The sequence below is a fragment of the Opisthocomus hoazin genome, chromosome Z, assembly GCF_030867145.1.
Source record: "Opisthocomus hoazin isolate bOpiHoa1 chromosome Z, bOpiHoa1.hap1, whole genome shotgun sequence".
In the NCBI taxonomy this organism is placed as follows: domain Eukaryota; kingdom Metazoa; phylum Chordata; class Aves; order Opisthocomiformes; family Opisthocomidae; genus Opisthocomus; species Opisthocomus hoazin.
Window position 1 is genome coordinate 55,488,022 of NC_134454.1, and position 20,491 is coordinate 55,508,512.

Sequence of the window (20,491 nt, forward strand, 5' to 3'; positions counted from 1 at the left end):
TGCACTATCTTAATGGAAAGCCTACTGTTCCCTAGGTGTACAGGCAGGCTGATAGTCTCAAAATCTGTGCTAAGATCCTGAAAGGTGCTCAGCTTTTGTAGAAATTGAGTCCCAAGTCCTCAGATACCAAACTGGTCAAAGCAGCTAAATGTGGAAGACTACAGTCTCTCCTTTTGTATTTTCTTAACATTGAAAACACTGTCAAATTCTAGCCAACTTCTTTTTTATTTTTTTAAGAGTCATATCTGTATTGATGCTTTTCTACTTTTCTCTCAAACAAATTAAAACCAGTAGACATTAAGCAGCAGATCAGATGGATCAAAAATTTTTCTGATCAAAATGGATCAGAAATTTTCATCACATAAAAGGACTCTGTAGCAAATTTTTCATTATCCAGCAAAAGGAGAACATGTAGGAGCAAAACTCCTAAGTGTTCACAGATATGCAAGTCTAAAAATACAGCTCCTAAAGGCCAAGATTCAGATAGATGTTTGACTTTACGTACAAAATCGTTTTACTGAAGCCATAATACTGTTCGCAGGAAGCATTTAAAGTAAAACTAGTAGGAAACTTCAACAGATGGATCATTGCCTCACAGAGAAAAACCAAACCTTGCTTTCCTTTTAACAGACATAAATGATCACTGTAGGGATTGTGGTAAAAGGACGTCTAGGTAAAGGACCCAAAGCTGATGTTTCTCAGAAAAATCTCTGAAAAAAAAAACTCTCAAGTCTAAGACCCAGGTTCAAAATATGGGTGACTTTCCACTTTGTAAATACTATTAATGAGATCTGGAAAATGAAGGAGGAAAGCACAAACACTCTTGTAAATGGAGTGAAGGAAGAATATCTTTGGTTTCTTGTTTATTTCCTTTGAATTTAAAGAACAAGGAGTTGCTAAATTTGTAATTATGCCTTTTTCTCCCTCAAAAGAGTCTTTGACGATGGTCACTGTGTTATTCAATGCCCGAACGGAAAGTTTGAATTCAAAGGACAATGTCATTTGTGCCATCATACCTGCCTGGAATGCAATGGAAGTGAACCTAACAAATGCACCACTTGTGGAACAGGTAAGAAAGATTTCCTCTTGCAGCTTTTTCCCCTTCCTTGATCTTGAAGTTCCCTTTTCCCTCTGCTCTCAGAGTCAGTTAGAGCAACTAAAAGAAACAGGGCTTTTGCTACCGATCTGCATCATAGTCTTATTTTAACCCTGAAGCGAGTTGGAACTCAAATTATTTTTAAAAAAGTAAAAGAAAACACAACTCTGTATTGTTCTTGCAACTTTATGCATTTCCCTTGGTATGTTTTGAATAGGATCTGTGTTAACAGAAACAGAAAGAGTAGCACAGGAAAAAAAGGACAGAAAGCCTACATAGCCTGCCTCTGGAAAAGAACGCTTGATACACGCCTCCCCCAGCCTTTACAGTGTGTACTACACTGAAACAGAGCAAACTTGAACAAGCGAGCGGGGAGCCAGGGTGCTTTCCAACATGTCTGTCTGGGAAAGGCTAGGAAACAAGCGTGGTGGTTTCTACCACAGACTGCTGTGTCCCTACAGCTGGACAGATGGGACCTGCAAAGAGAACCTTACCACTAACACACACAGAAACTTGGCTTTTTGACACATTTTTATAGAGCTTTGGTTGAGAGAGAGGGTAGTATAGTTAAATTTGCAGTTGTTCCAAAAAGTAACACTTGTCCTTTTGAAGCTCCATTTTAAAAATTATTCTCTCTGGCCTGTGTGACACCTGACAGGCGAAGAACTTGAGGCTATTACATACAAGTGTGTATAACTAGGCTGAACTGCCCTTTGAAATGAGCATTTAACATTTAACTTTCAATTCCATGAATAAAAAGGAAATTTTGGTGAGGTTTTCCTGAAGACTCACAATAGATTCACAACCTTTTTCCTTTGAGCTGCTGCTTCCATTTCAGTCCTAATCATTAATGGCCCAGGCTTTATTTAGTAGTAAATGTCTTACTACTAAAAAGAAAACACTAGTATGGCTGGCATTAACTGGTTGTGTTGATGATAAGATTAACTTTCTCACTTTGGGAAATATGACTGAGTAGACGAAGTTTTCAAATGGTACTTCAAGTCCAACATCAGGCAGAAGTCTGTATAATTGTTCCCCAAGTCTATCCCTATGGTGGACAGCAATATAAATTTTCTGCATTTCTGAATTTCTTCAAGAAATGAAGACACTGATGAGAGTGTCTCCCCGAGGAGGCTGGAAAAGATCATTCTAAAGATTTGTACCTGAAGAGTAAAAGAAACAAAATCTGAATACTTCTGCTATAGTGCAGCAATTATTCCCTATTATAGCTGCTTTCTCTACAGTTTCAAAAATAAATTATAGTAAGCAACTTCTTGCTCTATAGTTAAAGCAAGTAAATACACATAGTACAATAATGTATGTAATTTATATTGTAGGGTAACTGTAGGGTAACCCATTAGAAAACTCCCCATGTTGCAGCATATGGAGTTGCAGGTGTTTTCACAGGTTTCATTCAGAAGCATTTGAAGCAGAAGATCTCCTAGTTCCCCATGCACTACAGAATGCTATTGCTCTGATAGCAAATAGATGTACGCTTGCTGTTCAGACTAAAACCTAAAAGATTCCAGATTCTGGCTGTGACTATGGTGAGGATTACAGTTTAATCTACTTCAGACACAGACTGATCCTTTCCAAAGGTGAAGTGGGCAGCTTTGCTTTCTTAATGGAAATTCTACATCCGCATCTACAATACAGTACAAATACTTATATGTTCACTGCAAAGGAACTCAGTAATAGAAATCCCTTGATCCTTATTTTATTAGAATGATGTATGTAAACAGTAATTATTCACTAGCTTGACATCTTTACATGTCATAAATCTCCAGGAATGTGGAAGGTTTGAGGTCCTGAAACTTTCATACATTTTAGCTCATCTAGTGTAAAACTGTACAAATCTAGCTGTCAATGAACAACGTTAATTCTCATCAGCTGCAACACTGGTTCTTCATAAAGCTGCTTCTTATGCCCAAATATCCTCTGTTGCTGACATTTTTTTTCCTGTTTTTTTGCCACACAGATAGAAGAGGGATCGAACGTTTCCTTTATCATGGAGAGTGCAGAGAGAGCTGTCCTACAGGTCACTACCATTCAGAGCATACCTGCATGGCTTGCTCTGGCCACTGTGAGGTGTGCCTGAACCCCAGCCACTGCAAAAGGTGTTTCAGAGGCTACTACCTTACTCAAAACATATGTCAGAAGCATAGTTGTAAGGAAGGTAAGCATTCTTCAGCAGGAGTTAAAAAATATTCTGTTTAATTTGTTACAAAAACCTGGTTAAAGGTCTTGGTTCCTGTTTTGAAATGTACAATCACAACTGATCCTGAGGTCCTTAAACTCCAGCTCTAATTCTCTTCTGATATCATGTTAATGTAAAATAGGAGCATTTTCCCCAAATTGAGTGGGGTTACACAGGAACAAATGAGAAAAGAAATTGCTGTGAAGCTTTCTCCTTTTTGGATTTGGATAAAGTTTATTTCCAGCAACCTTGTTGAGTGGTTCCAAATGTTGGCCTTCCACTATCTAGAATTAACCCCAAATTGGTGATTTGCAAAATACAGGTGAAGTGGAAGATCCTGACTCTGAAGATTGCATACCGTGTTCAGATGGATGCCAGAACTGCAAATTGGGTAAATATTCCCTTTATGAACCTTTATCCTTATTCTTAAGGTAAGGAAAAATTATTCCTCCTCCCTCTCTTCTCATAAGCCTATGTGCATGCTGCTGAGCAATTAGTCACTGCTGTATTCTCTCACCAAGTAAACTGTATTTTTCCCAGTGTATTTATTTTGAACACCATTTCTAAATGTTATCTTCATCATAAATAAGAATAATTTTTGTATTAATCTAATTACTAATCTTTGCAGCCTGTTTTTCTTCCTGCTTGAATTCCATGCTCCTGCTGAGAGATTTACTGACTTCCTGAAGCCATTATCAGACACAGAACTTTATCATGGATGTTCAAATTTTCTAGGCCTGACAATAGATCATTAGCCTGTGCTTTTTCTTTAAGGAAACAGACATAAGGAGAGACCTTGAATTTCATTCAAGAGCAAGTCACTGCAATAGCAGTGCTACTGCCCTAAAAAATACTAAATCATTAATTCATTTTTCATGCTGGATTAAAAAAAAGTTCCTTCTCAAGATAATATGATATTGACAAAGAGTTTGTTGTCTTCAGATAAAGTCATTTAACTTACTGAGCTTGACTGAATCTGTATCTCAATAGTTCACCTCCACAGAGGATTAAAAATGTTCAAAAGACATAGCAATTCATTGTTTCCACTATGTTTACATTAAAAAAATTTCATTTCCCGTGGCTATATGGACATGAGTATAAGCAGTCAGTAACTCAAGACTGAGAGTCAACAGGGTGACCTATTGGAAAGGTAGTCTTCACTTACGACCTCTTAGACAAACTTCTTCTTAAGAAAGCACAGAGTTTAGGTAAAGTAGTGCCCAGATGAGATGCTTCTGTAAGACCATCTACATCAGAGAAAGTAATACTATGCTAAAATCTCCTTGAAAGATTATACAGAAGAATAAAATAGACCTAAGCTTTACTTCTTTTGATACAAATCTAGAGCAAGTCACTGATCTGCAGATAGTTATATAGAATTGCTTATTTGTTGAAAGACAGGAACAAATATGGCTTGTTATATTTTCAGAGACCATTGTTGAAAGTGCCAAGACTACCAGGACTATCCATCCCCTCCCCAAATTAAGATAGATCTGCTTGGTAGAATACCATGGGATAAAGTCTAGAGGGAAGAGGGGCCCAAGAAAGCTGGTCAGTATTCAAGGATCACCTCCTCCAAACTCAGGAGAGATGCATCCCGACCAAGAGGAAGTCAAGCAGAAACACCAGGAGGCCTACATGGATGAACAAGGAGCTCCTGGCCAAACTCAAGCAGAAAAAGGAGGCCTACAGAGGATAGAAACAAGGATATGTAGCTTGAGAGGAATACAGAGAAATCATCCGAGTAGCCAGGGAGCAAGTTAGGAAAGCTAAAGCCCTGACAGAATTAAATCTGGCCAGTGATGTCAAAGGGAAAAAGAAAGCCTTCTATAGGTATGTCAGTGATAGAAGGAAGACTAGGGAAAATGTGGGCCTTCTCCAGAAGGAAGTTGGAGACTTGGTTACCCAGGATGTGGAGAAAGCTGAGGTCCTTAATGACTTTTTTGCCTCAGTCTTCAACAGCAAATGCTCTAGCCGCATCGCCTAAGTTGCAGAAGGCAAAGGCAGGGACTGGGAGAATGAAGAACCACCCACTGCAGAAGAAGACCAGGTTCGAGACTGCCCAAGGAACCTGAAGGTGCAAAAGTCCATGGGGTTTGGTGAGATGCATCCGCAGGTCCTGAGGGAACTGGTGGACGAAGTTGCCAAACCACTCTCCATCAGATTTGAGAGGTCGTGGCAGTCTGGGGAGGTCCCAACCAACTGGAGAAGGGGCAACATCACCCCCATTTTTAAAAAGGCAAAAAAGGAAGACCTAGGGAACTACAGGCCAGTCAGTCTCAACTCTGTGCCTGACAAGATGGTGGAGCAGATCCTCCTCAAAAACATGCTAAGGCACATGGATAATAAGGAGGTGATTGAGGACAGCCAGCATGGCTTCACCAAGGGCAAATCATGCCTGACTAACTTGGTAGCCTTCTATGACAGGGTTACAGCATTGCTGGACAAAGGGTGGGCAACTGACATCGTCCGCCTGGACTTGTGCAAGGCATTCAACACTGTCCCGCATGATGTCCTTGTCTCTAAATTGGAAGGACATGGATTTGACAGATGGATCACTCATTGGGTAAGGAACTGGCTCAATGGACGCACTTAAAGAGTTGCAGTCAATGGCTCAATGTCCAGGTGGAGTCCAGTGACGAGCAGTGTGCCTCAGGGGTCAGTACTCGGGCCAGTGCTGTTCAATATCTTTGTCGGCGACATGGAGAGTGGGACTGAGTGCACCCTCAGCAAGTTGCCAATGACACCAAGCTGTGTGGGGTGGCTGATACGCTGGAGGGAAGGGATGCTATTCAGAGGGACCTTGACAGGCTGGAGAGGTGGGCCTGCATGAACTGCATGAAATTAAACAAGGCCAAGTGCAAGGTCCTGCACGTGGCTCGGGACAATTCCAAACGCAAGTACAGGCTGGGCGGAGAGTGGCTTGAGAGCAGCCCTGAGGAGAAGGACTTGGGAGTACTGGTGGATGAGAAGCTCAACATGAGCCGGCAATGTGCGCTTGCAGCCCAGAAAGCCAACCATATCCTGGGCTGCATCAAGAGAAGCGTGGCCAGCAGGTGGAGGGAGGTGATTCTGCCCCTTTACTCCATTCTGATGAGACCCCACCTGGAGTACTGCATCCAGCTCTGGGGCCCCCAACATAAGAAGGACATGGATGCATTGGAGTGGGTCCAGAGGAAGGCCACGAAGATGATCACGGGGCTGGAGTACCTCTCCTACAAGGACAGGCTAAGCAAGTTGGGGCTGTTTAGCCTGGAGAAGAGACAGCTCCGGGGTGACCTTATAGCAGCCTTCCAGTACCTGAAGGGGGCCTACAGGAAGGATGGAGAAGGACTTTTCACAAGAGTGCGTAGTGATATGACAAGGGGGAACGGCTTTAAACTAAAAGAGGGCAGATTTACATTAGATATTAGGAAGAAGTTCATCACCATGAGGGTGGTGAATCACTGGGACAGGTTGCCCAGAAAGGTGGTGGCTGCCCCCTCCCTGGAAGTGTTCAAGGCCAGGCTGGACAGAGCTCTGAGCAACCTGGTGTAGTGGAAGATGTCCCTGTTCATGGCAGGGGGTTTGGAACCAGATGATCTCTAAGGTCCCTTCCAACCCTTAGCATTCTGTGACTCTATTATTTCCACAGACAGAATAGTTCATACAGGGCCCTCTGGTTTCTCTCACTTGCTCCCCAGTGTGTTTTGGGGACTGGTGTAACAGGCACTACCATCAGTACCAGGCAGCAGAATGTTGCTATACAGAGAAGAGTGAATAGTAGGAAAGAAAACTGTCAAAGCAACCTACAAGAACAAAAACAAATTAAAAAAAAAAACAAAAAAAAAACCAAAAAACAACAGAAATTAATTCCCACCATTAGTCACAACCATTTCAATGCTCTTTCTGCTTTTGTGTCAACATTTTTCCCTGGGAAACAAGACTATCATGAATGCTCATGCCTACCAAATGTCTGTAAAGATTTCCATCACATACTGCTTTCTTCTTTCTACCAGTCATCCAATCTAATATGTCATGCGATAAAACTCCCTTTGACTGTGGTGATCAGCCATTCTGCATAAATGCAGTCAATGCTCTGTGACTACACCTGTAGCTTTCAATATTGCTGAATGAAGAGTTGGAGGGACCAAGTTTTAACATGAGTGCAACTACACTGGTCTTTCTTTGGATGGTGTGGCATCCAGATTCCTGTCAGCTGTCTGCTTGGTTGTGAAGAGAGAAAAGGAGAAAAGTAAAGGGAGAAAATCTGTTTCAAAACCAATCTTTATTGCTGCTATGGGATGTTACTTCACTATGGTAATATTTTCGGTTCTATTCACAACACCTGTGGCTTAAAATTCTTTATATCTCTTCTGCAACCATTCAGTGCCAATCCTTGCTTGAATTAGCATAAAATGCACTATGAATAGCAACGGCTCTTAAAAATAGTGATTGCAACTCAGATACTGATTTTCTGTGTATATGAGCTAAATAGGCCTGCATAAGGAGACTGCAAGACTGTTCATAGCCAGCTGGCATTCAGAAAAAGGGGCTGTACTCATTTACCTTTGTCCTTAGAAAATCACTCAGCTCCTAAATATTAATCATCCATGATATTCACTACATATTTACTCTTGGGTTCTGCTTTAAAATAGGCTTTTTAAAAGATTCAAAGATGAACGGAATGGACGCAAGTAAAACAAAGATTCAATAAACTTTCACTGTGGAGTAAAGTCAGAAGTATTAAGATGCCAGAGTTTGGTGAGGGGCATACTATTAATGAAACTCTTTGACAGTTGCAATGCATGTATTATTGAGAGTCAAAGAGATTGGTTTAATGTTAGCTCTATGCATCACTGAAGCACAGCAGTGGGCTAAAAGCAAGATCCCAAGCAGCTTTTGCAAACTACCATGTGTTCCTGGAATAAAGCATGACCTGTACACTTCAAACTTAAAATTAATTAGGTAGCGATGCTGTTTGCTTGTGTTTCTGTTCTTAATATTCAATGAGTTTTCTGGCATATCAAGAACTTAATTCATAGATAAGATCAGCACAGTAATAGGTTTCTCATGTCTTATCAGAAAATTGATATATTAAAGACTTCTGTAAAAAAAAAAACATCTGGACTGTCTCTTAGAAGAAATGGATTATTTTGAACGCTGTAAAGAAATCATACTGTCATAAAAATAACTTAAAACAGTAAAAGTTCAAGGTGAGAAAATATGGAATGTAATAGCTTTAGTTCCACACCTTATGGTCTTTCTTTGCTTTTAAAATTAAGTAAACACTGCATAATTTTGCAGTTTCTCATTGTCTTATCTTCCTTTCAACACCACTGAGGATTTTAACCTGAGTAAGAACTGTAGAGCAGGAATAGGAAAAGCATTCCAATGCTATGAACTTTTCTACCAGAAATGCAGCAGAAACCTCGGGGGAACGCTCTATTGAAAAAAAAAAAAAAAAGGAGGAAGCAAGATGTAGTAATCAGAGCAATTTGAACCGAAATTACATAGTTCACGTACTGAAAAATAGTTATTCATATACAAATGCAAATACATTTTGTGCACACATATGAATCTGCAAAAGACTCAAGATCATTCTCTCAGAAAACATCATCAGGCACCTGCTCTTTCTGAAATGCTTTGAGATCCATTGATATAAACTGTAAGAGATAAAAATAATTAACTTCTTCAGATTATACTGAGTGCAGGTTCACTTATAGTAGCTGTATGACTTGAAAAAGGAATATCAGACCACAGTGACATTACGTTGTAAACTGGGAGCTGTGAAATGCAAGTGATTCTCCTACTGTCTACAAGTTACAAAGATTAATTGATACTTTTTTCTGTGTCGTAGACACAGATTTAGTTTTACAGAGGGTTATATATGCTAATTAACATAACTGAACTGCCTGTTTTCCTACTAGTCTGAAGGTCAAGTAATTTTTGGCCAAAAATTTTTTTCACAGGGTACCAAAGAATAGATTAAACTGCCACCTGCAGTCTTGGGCAATGTGGTTCTCCTTTGTGCAGGCAAGAAAACGAGCAAGATTTATTCTTTTCTGGCATGATATCAGGTGCCAACAGAATAGAGCAAGTAATGGAGGCAGACCATGTGGGAAATGTTTCTTCTTTATCAGTAGTGACCCTGCAGACAGAGGTATCATACTTTTGTATTGGTTTGGTACTTTACACTCCACATCAGACATCAGAGAAGAATGTAAACCCACCCAGTGAGTAACACTGCAGGTTGTTGTTCACCAGATGTGAGGATACTGAGGTGGAAGATTAAGAGCATTTGTAATATTTTCTGAGATCCTCATGGTATGAAGTGGTATCTGTCTGTTTTCCTCCAAGTTTGGACCCAGTTGTGTTTTAGGGCTCCAGTGTGGCAGTATATACTTGCTGTATCTACACTGAAGGTCCAAGAACAAATATAGGAACACTCAGAGAGGCTTAATCAAGGACCGGTAAGTTTTAGTAGTTTAAATACAGACAATGTTTTCTTTTAAATTCAGGAGATACTTTTCTTTCTCATTCACTTCATTAATTCAGAGGCTGCTCGTATATTAAGGAGATAAAGAATCTTTAGTGCTCACAGATGCCATTCTTCCTGCAGACACTGTCAAGTCCTGGGATACGTAATAGGAAAATTGCATTGGACAGCACTAATCCCAAAAGGATCTATGGCTTTGTGTACACAGTGACAGAACAATGACTATGCACAGCAGCGTTCATCTCCCCACCTTCTGCTACCCACATGCTCTTGAATGCATCTGACTCTGCTTGCTGCCATACTAGCCTAAATGGCATACTTAAGCACATGGCATCCCACAAGATCTGAAAGGCAGACTCTTGCACAGGCATTGAAATCTGAGGTGAGAGCCAAAGACAAGTTGATGCTTAAGGGTGACATCTATACGTAAGTTTAATCCTAAATTCTCACAAACTTCAAATATATTCCTACTTCTGTGCAAGCAAACACAAACACAAAATTGGACAGACAAAGTGTGTAAGAAAGTATGCTGAATAAATTTCACTTCCAAGATTGTCTTTATGACTTTGGTACCTCAGGTCTGGTAACCCAGTTTTGGACTGTGGGCCTACCTTCCAGAGCAGCGATGAGCTATTGCTCCCACTGATGCAGATAGATCCATGGGAACTGCAGGTCTTCATCACCTCTGACCATCAGGCTGTGATTAAATTTTAATGACTTGTCTTCTGCTGGGCACCAGAAAACACCATGAAGTCTACAAAACGAAATCCAGTTCCCTCAACAAAGGCAGCTTTCGAAAGCTAAAGTTCTGCTAAAGCAATGTCATTAAGGAGGAGGATTTTCCTTCTGCCATTGCAGCATCTACTTTCCACCTCTCCATGTAAGTTCACTTACTCACAGATTTAGACCACTTCAGAATACCACTCATATATTCTCCAAACTCTTAAACCTGTAATGAGTTTCAGAAATTTTTTCAGAGACAAACTTACCTTTTCTGAAAGCAGTCAGCTATAAGCCAACACTCAGGACGAGGGAAAACAAAGAAGGTAAAACTGCAGAATTTGAGCCACTCAGAATAATTATTCTAAGAGAATTTCAGAGTCAATGCAACGCAAGAACATAATAATTCTGGCTTTTAATTGATAAATCTAAAATACAATACATGGACCAAAGTGTTATCTCAAACACTTTCAGCTCTCACTCTCTAATAGCACAATTTGCATTTGCCCTTTTGCACCTGTGTAATGAACAGACACAAAATTTGAGTAATTATGAAGGTAATAAATGACAGACATCTCTGATATATAACATCTACTGACTTCCATATGTACACTTCACAAGTGGAAACTGCCACACTGTTAATCAATAATGATTAATATGAGCTTCTAGTTTATTGAGGAGCTAAATATTTACAACATATGGAGCTCAGGCAGGTTATTGATAAATTCACAGGAATCAACACAAGGATAGGTATTGCTCTCAGAAGGGATTGTGAAAGTCAGGCATTCTCCCATTCTGTTTGCCTTCCTGTCAGTGTCCTCCAATGGACCAACACATTCCTCATCAAATTTTTACTCACCTACTTTCTGATTCACTTCCACTCGTCTCACTCAACTTGCGAAAGTATGACATGTTATGATATGAATACTCCTCACAGCTTCCCAGAGATTACCTCATCTCCAGGGAGCAAAATACCATGTATATAGCCTATTGAACCATCCAGCCTTCTGCAGAGAGCAGCACAATGTGGCTTTTCCAACCTTTGCACCAGGATTGTTTTCAAAGGCTAACACTGAGAATAAAGTGTTCCTCAATGAGAGTGCAGAGTGGAGAATGTTCAGAATATCCATTGCACTTTTCACTTTCAAAGATACTTTAAAAAAGAGACAAACACCAAAAAATCCCAAGAAGCAGTGTTCCTTCACTTCTCAGTTCAGTGAGAAAAAAAAAAAGCCTACAAAATAGGCATTCAGGCCCAAGTGTGACTCTTTGTTTTAGCAAGGTAAAGCCTGAGCAACTCTCAAAGGTCATCCAGAACCTAACTACTTAGTTTGGTCTGGGTTACAAGGTCTGTGTACAAACCTACAGCTATAAAGGCAGAAAGTGAGACTAAATAACATGCAAATGCTCCACAAGATCCATTATACAGAATGAGATGGGGGGAAAATACAATCTATACAGCAGTGGGAGTGAGAGAAAGGTTGTTTGGAGAAGATTTAAGGAACCTGTGAGATAGCTAAAAGGGCAGCACTGTGAACAGATTCAAGCTCATAGGTACAGATTGCAATTCTGGCGGTTGTGCTCATGATTAATGAGTGAGAAGTGATCTGGTTCCCATAGCAACCTAGGAAACACAAAGGAAAACTTCATTTCTTCAAACCTTCCCTGATGATGAATAGACCTTGGCTTTCAAAATACCAGAGAAAATTATGATAAGGATCCTTTTTTATCTCAGAGTAAATCTTCCTCAAGAGGTTAATCTTGCAGAATGGGTTTTAGATTTGCAGATTATAGGACTTGTTTCCACAGGAAAATGGAGTGAAAATATGCAATCTCTGCAAAAAGAGTGCCCGGCAAGATCAGGAACTGTTCTTCTCTGATTTTCAGTACTGAAATTTCTCTGTAGGCAGAACATTACGCTAGAGGATGTTGTCTTTCCTAAAGTATAGGTAAAAGAGAATTTCCTAGTATGCTGAAGATACAAGATGTATGTATTAAAGAAAATATTCTATCTTTGAAATTTTTCTTTCATTGAGAAAGTTAATTACTTCCTGAGTATCATCCAGGCTTGGGGCAAGTCACTGGAAAAACTTAAGATATGAAACTGAACCATGAGTTTTGCAAACACAGTATACTCCAGATTTTAGTTCAGAGTTCTCCATAGAAATAAGAGCACAGAAGGAAAGTACTGGATCAGACCAAAAGTTCGTCTAGCTCAGTAGCCACTGACCAAACAATGAATGTACTCCTAAAATTATAAAGACAAACAAAGCATGTATTGCTACTCCTTCAACCATTTGCAGTTCAGGAACTTCATGAATCAAAACAGTAAAGAAATGTTAGCTGCTGAATCATTCTTCTGGAATTACTGAAGAACTAATACATTAAAACAAATATAATCTAAACCATCTGCAGACCAGACCCTCTTTTCAGGGAATTTTGCTGCCTCCCTGGGGCCCAGATCAGGGATGTCACCAGAAAACTGATGAGGTTAGTATAGCCTTCAAATTATTATCTACTCCTACTCTTTCATATGGATACCAGAGTTGTTTTAACCAGAAGACCAAGGTCAATCAAAAGAGATTTCAGGACCCTGGGAAGAACGCTGAAGGATTCAGGAGCACAGGTATTGTTTTCCTCCATCCTCCCAGAAATGGGGAGAGACACTGGAAGAAACAGGTGAGCCCAGAACATCAACACCTTGCTCCCAGACTGGTGCCATCACCAGAACTTTTTTTTTATAATCACCACGAATGACAGATTTTGCACCTGGGATGGAGTAACTCTGAAAACAAGTATAAACAGGAGATGAATAGTTGGACAGCCATCCTGCAGAAAGGGCTCTGGGGGTGCTGGTTGACATTAGGCTCAAGAGCAGCCATCAGTGTGCTCTGGCAGCCCAGAGAGCAAACAGCACCCTGGGGTGCATCAAACACAGCATAGCCAGCCGGTCAAAAGAGATTATTATCTTGCTGTATTTAGCATTGTGTGGCCTCACCTGGAGTACTGTGTGCAGTTCTAGGCCCCAAAATTTAAAAAAGGATGTGAAAGTCCTTGAATGCATCCAGGGGAGGGCAACAAATCTGGTGGAAGGGCCAGAAGGCATGTGCTGTGAGGAGCGGATGAGGACTCTGGTTTTGTCTAGTTTGGAGAAAACGAGGCTGAGGGGCAACCTCACTGCTCTCTACAGCTTCCTGAGGAGGGGTCTTGGGGAAGGAAGTGTGGATCTCTTCTCCCTGGCATCCAGTGATAGGACACATGGGAATGGTTCAAAGCTGTGTCCAGGGAGATTCAGAACTGGACGTTAGGAAGCATTTCTCTACTGAGAGGGTGGTCAAACAGTGGAACAGTGAAGAGGTGGAACACCTCTTCCTAGAGAGGTTGTCGATGCCCCAAGCCTATCAGCGTTTAAGAGCCATTTGGAAAATGCCCTTAACACGCTTTAACTTTTGGTCAGCCCTGCAGTGGTCAGGCAGTTGGGCTAGATGATCATTATAGGTCCCTTCCAACTGGAACTATTCTATTCTATTCTATTCTATTCTATTCTATTCTATTCTATTCTATTCTATTCTGTTCTGTTCTGTTCTGTTCTGTTCAAGCAACTCTACCTCAATATGTACTTGTTTCAATTCTTTGGGTTTATACCAGCCTAAAGCTCAGGGTCTTGATCTTTCAAATAAGGAATTGTATTACAGAACCACTTATTGACTGTAGTAGTGCAAATCTTGGATTCTCTCCATATAGAGAAGATATTTCCCATATAAGTCCTGCCTGCATAAATATGTTTTGTTAATGGAGGACCAGTGGAATCCAGATGTTCAACTTAGTGGTAAAACCTTCATTGATGTCTGTGGTGTAAAGTTAGGACCTCTGGCACGCAGTCTGCATTTGTGCTTGTGGGAGAGCACTTTTTGGGTAATGTTATTCACTCAGAGAAACTACCTGTGTAATAAGAAAATATTCAAACATAAGGGAACATCTCAGCATAGTAAGTGGGTTCAGAAAATGCACCCCAACATACAGAAAGTTCAGTTGTAGTAATATGCAGCTTTTGTGCTTGTTGAAATCATCACACTGAGATTTTGATAGGTGGAAACAATAGCCAGTAGAGTAAGAACAAAAGATAATGTAACATCCAAGTGACAGAATAAATCAAAGATAAATAAACTGACTGCCCTTTCTTAATTGTTAGACAGTAATGCTGATGTCCTTATTTCATTTCTTTTGAAGTACTCTTACCTTTTAACCTCTAACTAGGGTAAGAATGAATCATTAGTTCTTCTTTGTAGCCATCTAAGCAATTACTTCTCTGGCTGATATCACATTTTGGAGATTTGTGTGTGGAGTAAATCTCACTACAGCACTGGTCAACTGTGTCTGGTGACAGATTAGAGTGTTCTGACCCAATATTTATTTTTTAAGTCAGTTTTTAAAATTTTCTGTTCCTTGAAGTTTCCTGATCTCATCACTTTCCCACAGTGAAATGTCTCCCAAAATGTGTTGCATTTATCAACATACATACAATTATTTACATACAAATATTACATAAAACATTTTACTTCAGTCATACAAATGGAACTAGTTCAGGTAATGCATGTTATAATGCTAATCTTTGGTTTAATTTCGTCTTATGTGCTCTTCATTTCTACTTGTAACTACAACATATTCAAATTCTTATTTGAACAGGGAAATAGGTCTCGTTCCCTTTATTTTGTCAATGAAATACAATAACAGAAAGTGGCTATTCCACTTTTAGAGTAAGGCAATTGAGATTAGAGCTGTGTGATTTTTTTCAGTTAACAAGCTTTACTGCAAGAATAATACTCAGAATATTTTTTGGTTTTAGTTGTCTCATTTTCATCCTAATCAAAGGTAGACTTAATTTAAAACAAAACAAAACATAAATCTAAATATAGGTAATTTTAGTAATAGTATATTTTTGGAAGAAATGAAGTCTATTCAAAGCATTTTTTTCCTTTATGCCTTCAAAATATATATATTTTTAATTCATTAAATATCTTGGCTGAATCAAAGTTATAGTTTTTGGCAAAAGCAAATACTGATGCTAGTTTTTCCCTGTATAAATCTAACTGACAACAGAATCCAGCTTTTTCCTTCATTAAAATTGACAATCTCTTCTTTCTCCCACTTGCTGGTAATACGACCTGTCAAAATCAATTTTGATTTCTAAAATAAGAAGAAAAAAGATAAAGCTGATATAATGACAAAACATTAAAAAAGAAGAGGATATGAAAAAAAAAACCAACAAAAAATATGCAGACAAACAAACACCTTCGTACACAAACTGGAAGATCTAAACCAAAGTCCTTGGTTCCACAACAGAAATCTGCATTTTGAAGGCTTACTGAAAGCTGAGATTTCATTTGGTGCCATGTCTAGTCAAAGATTGTACATTTCAGTTGTTTTAACTGAGATGCCATAAAAACTAAAGAAAAAATGATCTAAGGTAGTTAAAATATATAATTACTCTTCTTGGTGATATACTACAATTTATAGCACTTTTTTTAGATTATCGTAAATTATTGTTCAGAGGAATATAAAAGGCAAATAAAATCTAGCAGGAACTGTTGAAATTAAACAATTACTGCAGGCTGGCCCTTAAAGGAAAACTGCAATGTAATATAAAATCATTTTCAGCCATTATATTTAATTAAACTGGAAAAGAAAGATAAACCAGGCATTAAGTCCCAGACAGAAAATATCCTGAACTTCTCCTGAATGCAAAAAAAGTTGAGTGTATTCAGCACATTCTAGACTCGCAGCTGAGCCAATAAGTAGTTCAAGAAATTTAATTTTTTAAAAAGTTCATAAGCAAAACAGGAAGCTAAAATTAAAGTTACGGAATAAATACAAATCCCGCAAAATGTACCCTTGCGCTTAACTTCAACTCCCAGCTGTGTTGTATACAGTAGATAAAGTTAAGCGTGCATATGAGTCATTGCAAGATCTGGGTCTAATTAGATGGGAGACTTTGAGTAAGTACTACTCAAAGGTACAGTGGGCTAGCCATGTAAAGTTTCCAGAATTAGGATCTGTCTAAATACATGAACACTCAAACACAGTGAAACAGTGACAAGGATTTTCAAAAAACTCTGGAACTCATTTTTAATATGGACGAACTTATGTACTAAATGTTTCATTAAGCCTCTACAGTAATACTACAAAAAAATCGCTTACAGTGTTCCTCTGCATTTTTGAACAAAAATACCCTTCCAGCACAACAATGCTATGCTTGTAACACTAATGCCCATACTTCCCTCCCAGAGTAGAAAAAAACCAGCAATTCATTTCAGACAGAGAGTTCCAACAGAATGCATGAATGTTTGGCCTTTGACCAATATTTAATCTTTGCACGTACCTTCTCTGTATTATAACATAGCTGCACTCCAAATGCATTGTACTTGCAAAGGGTGGGGGGTGGAGGAGGGAAAAGGAGTATCGATTTATTACAGACAAGGAAAGAAACCAAATGTCTTATTTTATGAACTGTAAATGATCTTTACTTGACTAAGAAAACTGCAATAAAACCAGAAAGTCACAGAGGACTTGCTTGTGTCTGAGGTCTTATATTTTAAAATCAGTTAAATTCTGCTTCATACGCTATCAGATCATTTGGTCTTCAAAAGAGTGACATATGTTCAATATAGTGGAAAATAATGCAAATGGAAACTGTAAAAAATAGACAAAATATTAGCAGTGCTCATGACAAGAATCCTTTTGGAGCGTGATATACCAGCCAACTCTGCACCACAGAAATCTCCTTAATTTATGGGCAAGTGAAGGTCTTAGTGAATATAGGGTGCTTGTTACTGCTAGGGTAAGAACTGATTGTGGCAGATTTCACCGCAGCCAATGCTGAAAAACTGCACATATATATCTATAAAATTCCCTAGACTTAGTTCAGTCTTAAATTCATTTCCAAGATTTTAGAAACATAGCATGTATTAAATACCAAATTCACTATTGCAGGAATAGTTGCATGTTTAGTTTTCTCTCTGCCTTTTATCAGATGGTTGCCCTCTTTGCATTCTCTAAACTATGTTCATTATTGCTCAACGGTTTAAATTCAGAAACTACGACTAAGTATAGAGCTTCTATTTAGTGGGAATGTCTTTAAGAGAAAAAACAATGGTTCAGTAGGGTTGATAAATAACATAACAGAGTAGACAAACTGGCAATGAACTTAGGCCACAGTAGCCCAATGACTGCATGTTTTCATATCGCAAAATTGTCAAGAAATACTCCCCCCAACTCCAAAATCTTATGTTTAAAGAAAGACTCGGTGTATTCCCAAGTGAAATACAGCAAACCAGATATTCCTGTGAAATTTCTGACCTTCCAGTGAGGTGTTTACTATTACCACTTCTGTCTAAACTTTGTGTAAGCAGTAGAATGCAAGTGCTATTTGTGATATATTTTTATGCTTTCTCCAAAATAGTATTCCACTCCACAATCAAAACAACTGTTTTTTACCTTTTTGTTCCTAGATACTTTCCCTTAGATCCTAAACCAACTCAAAATACATGGTCTTTACTTTTGATGGTGACTAACTTAATACTTTACTTTTCTAATCTCTTTCCAGAGGACAACCAGACATTATGTCTTTGTTCATAATAACTGCTGAGCTCCGGCTCAGATAGAGCTATGTAGATAGTCATCCACACAGGCAAAACTGAGAGGGCAGTTAGGAAAGAAAGATGTCATCAGAACATCCTACGGGCAAGAGAGGAAAGAGTCCTTTCTTCATAAAAGCCAGAAAGCACATGGAGAGTTGGTTCCTAAACCCGCAAGCAACGCCAACAATTTAAACAATGTCTCTTTGATGTGTACTCTATTCTTTCCATCAATGAAACATAAGGACTGCATTTGCCAATACCATAGTAATTTTCAAAAGTTATAAGTACATTTATTTATCATCTTATCAACCTGGCTCCTAACAATGCTCTGTAAACACTGTAAGGATCAAAACCCACACAAATGAACTGGGGAAAAAAATATCTCAGGAAGTGTCCTTACTAAGAAACAATTCCAGTGTTTCAGAAATCATTCAACAAGCTGCCCTGGACAAATGAGATGTTTTTCTTTGGAAGTTAAGGAAGACTTAATAGAAAATATTTTCATATTTTAGGAGTATTTCCTTTCTTAACGTAAAATCTAATGTAAAGAACACTAGATCAGGTAATTGCTGTTTCTGTTTGTGCTCTAAACAGTAAAGAGAATATTTTCACAGGTCTGCAACATTTCCGGGTAAAACTTTACACCTCATAAATAAATTGCTACAACTACTTGCAAAACCAAGTGCATGTTGCCTAATAAGTTTGCATGTGTAAAGTGTGATTTATTGTAGACAGAGTTCAAACAGACTCAGTAGAAAATTTTGCCTTATGAGTACTATTAATATCAAAAATAATTTATAGGCATTTCATAGTAGAACAGTTTATAAATACATTCACCCAGATTGTTCTGTTTCCTTCCGTTCTGCTCCCTTTGGGATATTTGAGTAAGGTAAAGGAAATAGAAAGCTAACAGAAAATAACAGAACGGTATAGAAAATGTTCTTCACTTCGTGTAAGCGTAAAGCCATAGCCATCATTATAACAGTTTAAAGAACTTGAATAACATTTTTTCTGTTCATTCAACAAGATTTTTGAATGCAAAATTTCCCATTTTCTGATGGGAAAGTTTACCCAAAACCCTTGTCCCCACCCCCTAATAAAGAAAGGTTCTTGTCTAGCTCAGAAATTTTGAGATTAAGCTGATTACTTACATCGTTTTGAAAAGCTTGCTTTTAAAGGTGCTTTCAACTTAAATAGGACGAAACTACAGATTTGGATAACTTAGAGTCTCCTTTTAAGAGTTCATTTTGCCCTACCTGAGTTCCTGAGAAGGCTCTGCTTTTTAGAACAGCACTTCCTAAGCACTCAGCACCTCCTAGGTACCTTATGCTGATGACTTGAAAGTCACAAGTCACTGTATAAATACAGGCCAGGACCTGATTGTGGAAGAGTTTATCTCCAAAAATTGTAAACACAGGTTTAGAGATAATGATGTTCTAGTTAAGGCTGTAGTGATTTTAATGTAAGAAATATTAACATAAAAAAGATGTAGCAAAAAATCTTTTTAGCATTCAGGTTTTAACACTGAATATTATTTACATAATTTCACATTTTTAATTTCAGATGACCCAAGAATCTGTATAACATGCATTCAGAACTATTATATGTAAGTATAGCTGTATAGCTTTTCATGCCCATACATTTTTCTAAAGCAAAAATGTGTGTTCACTATATAGATCTGTGCTGTCTATGTTACCCTCAGTATACAGATATGCGTTGTGTATGTTATCCCATCCCTTCTAAGTATTGCCTATCTGAGAACAGTAACTTTGGAAGAAGGCTTGGGAAATGCTGAAAAATTAGCCAATCACTCATTATCAAAGCATTTTAAAACTTATGGATTGATGCGGACTTTGCATAGATGGAGAGAGTAATATGGAACAGAAAGCATCTAAAAGTTAAACGGTGCCTCTGGATTTGGAACTAGTATGCTCAGTATACTGTGTCCAGTTCTGGTATTTGCAGTTCAGTAGGCACACTTAAAAATGTAAGATTAAGCAAAGGGAAAAATATACAGATTAACTGAAAGTTAACTTAAACAGAGGGAAAAGAAGAACTCTACTGCTTTTCAATAAATAGTTGAGATCTCTCTAATAATTACCATGACAAAAGAAAATGTTGATAAAAAAGCTATTCAATCTAGCTATAAAAAATGTCATTGGGTTATGTATTTTTACAAGCGATCAGCTCTTTACAACCACAATATAGTAATTTCTAATTAAGCATGCAGTCATTTTTGTGCCTACATTTAAAAAAGAAAATCAAATTAGTTATAGTTAACAACTCTGAGATTAGAAAGCATGACTTGTTAATATTAGCAGGTTGAATAAGTAACATAACCACAAATATGAATTTAATCCTTC

The 20,491-nt window shown here is 38.4% G+C and overlaps 1 protein-coding gene across 1 annotated transcript in view; it reads left to right on the top strand.

The window, feature by feature from the left end:
- Nucleotides 1-20,491, top strand: part of PCSK5 (proprotein convertase subtilisin/kexin type 5) — a 260,034-nt gene that overhangs the window by 208,709 nt on the left and 30,834 nt on the right. Inside the window, exons 22-25 of the mRNA XM_075447030.1 lie at nucleotides 933-1,069; nucleotides 3,075-3,272; nucleotides 3,616-3,684; nucleotides 19,692-19,734. Of these exons, the coding sequence (XP_075303145.1) occupies nucleotides 933-1,069; nucleotides 3,075-3,272; nucleotides 3,616-3,684; nucleotides 19,692-19,734 (447 nt within the window). The remainder of the gene's footprint in view (nucleotides 1-932; nucleotides 1,070-3,074; nucleotides 3,273-3,615; nucleotides 3,685-19,691; nucleotides 19,735-20,491) is intronic.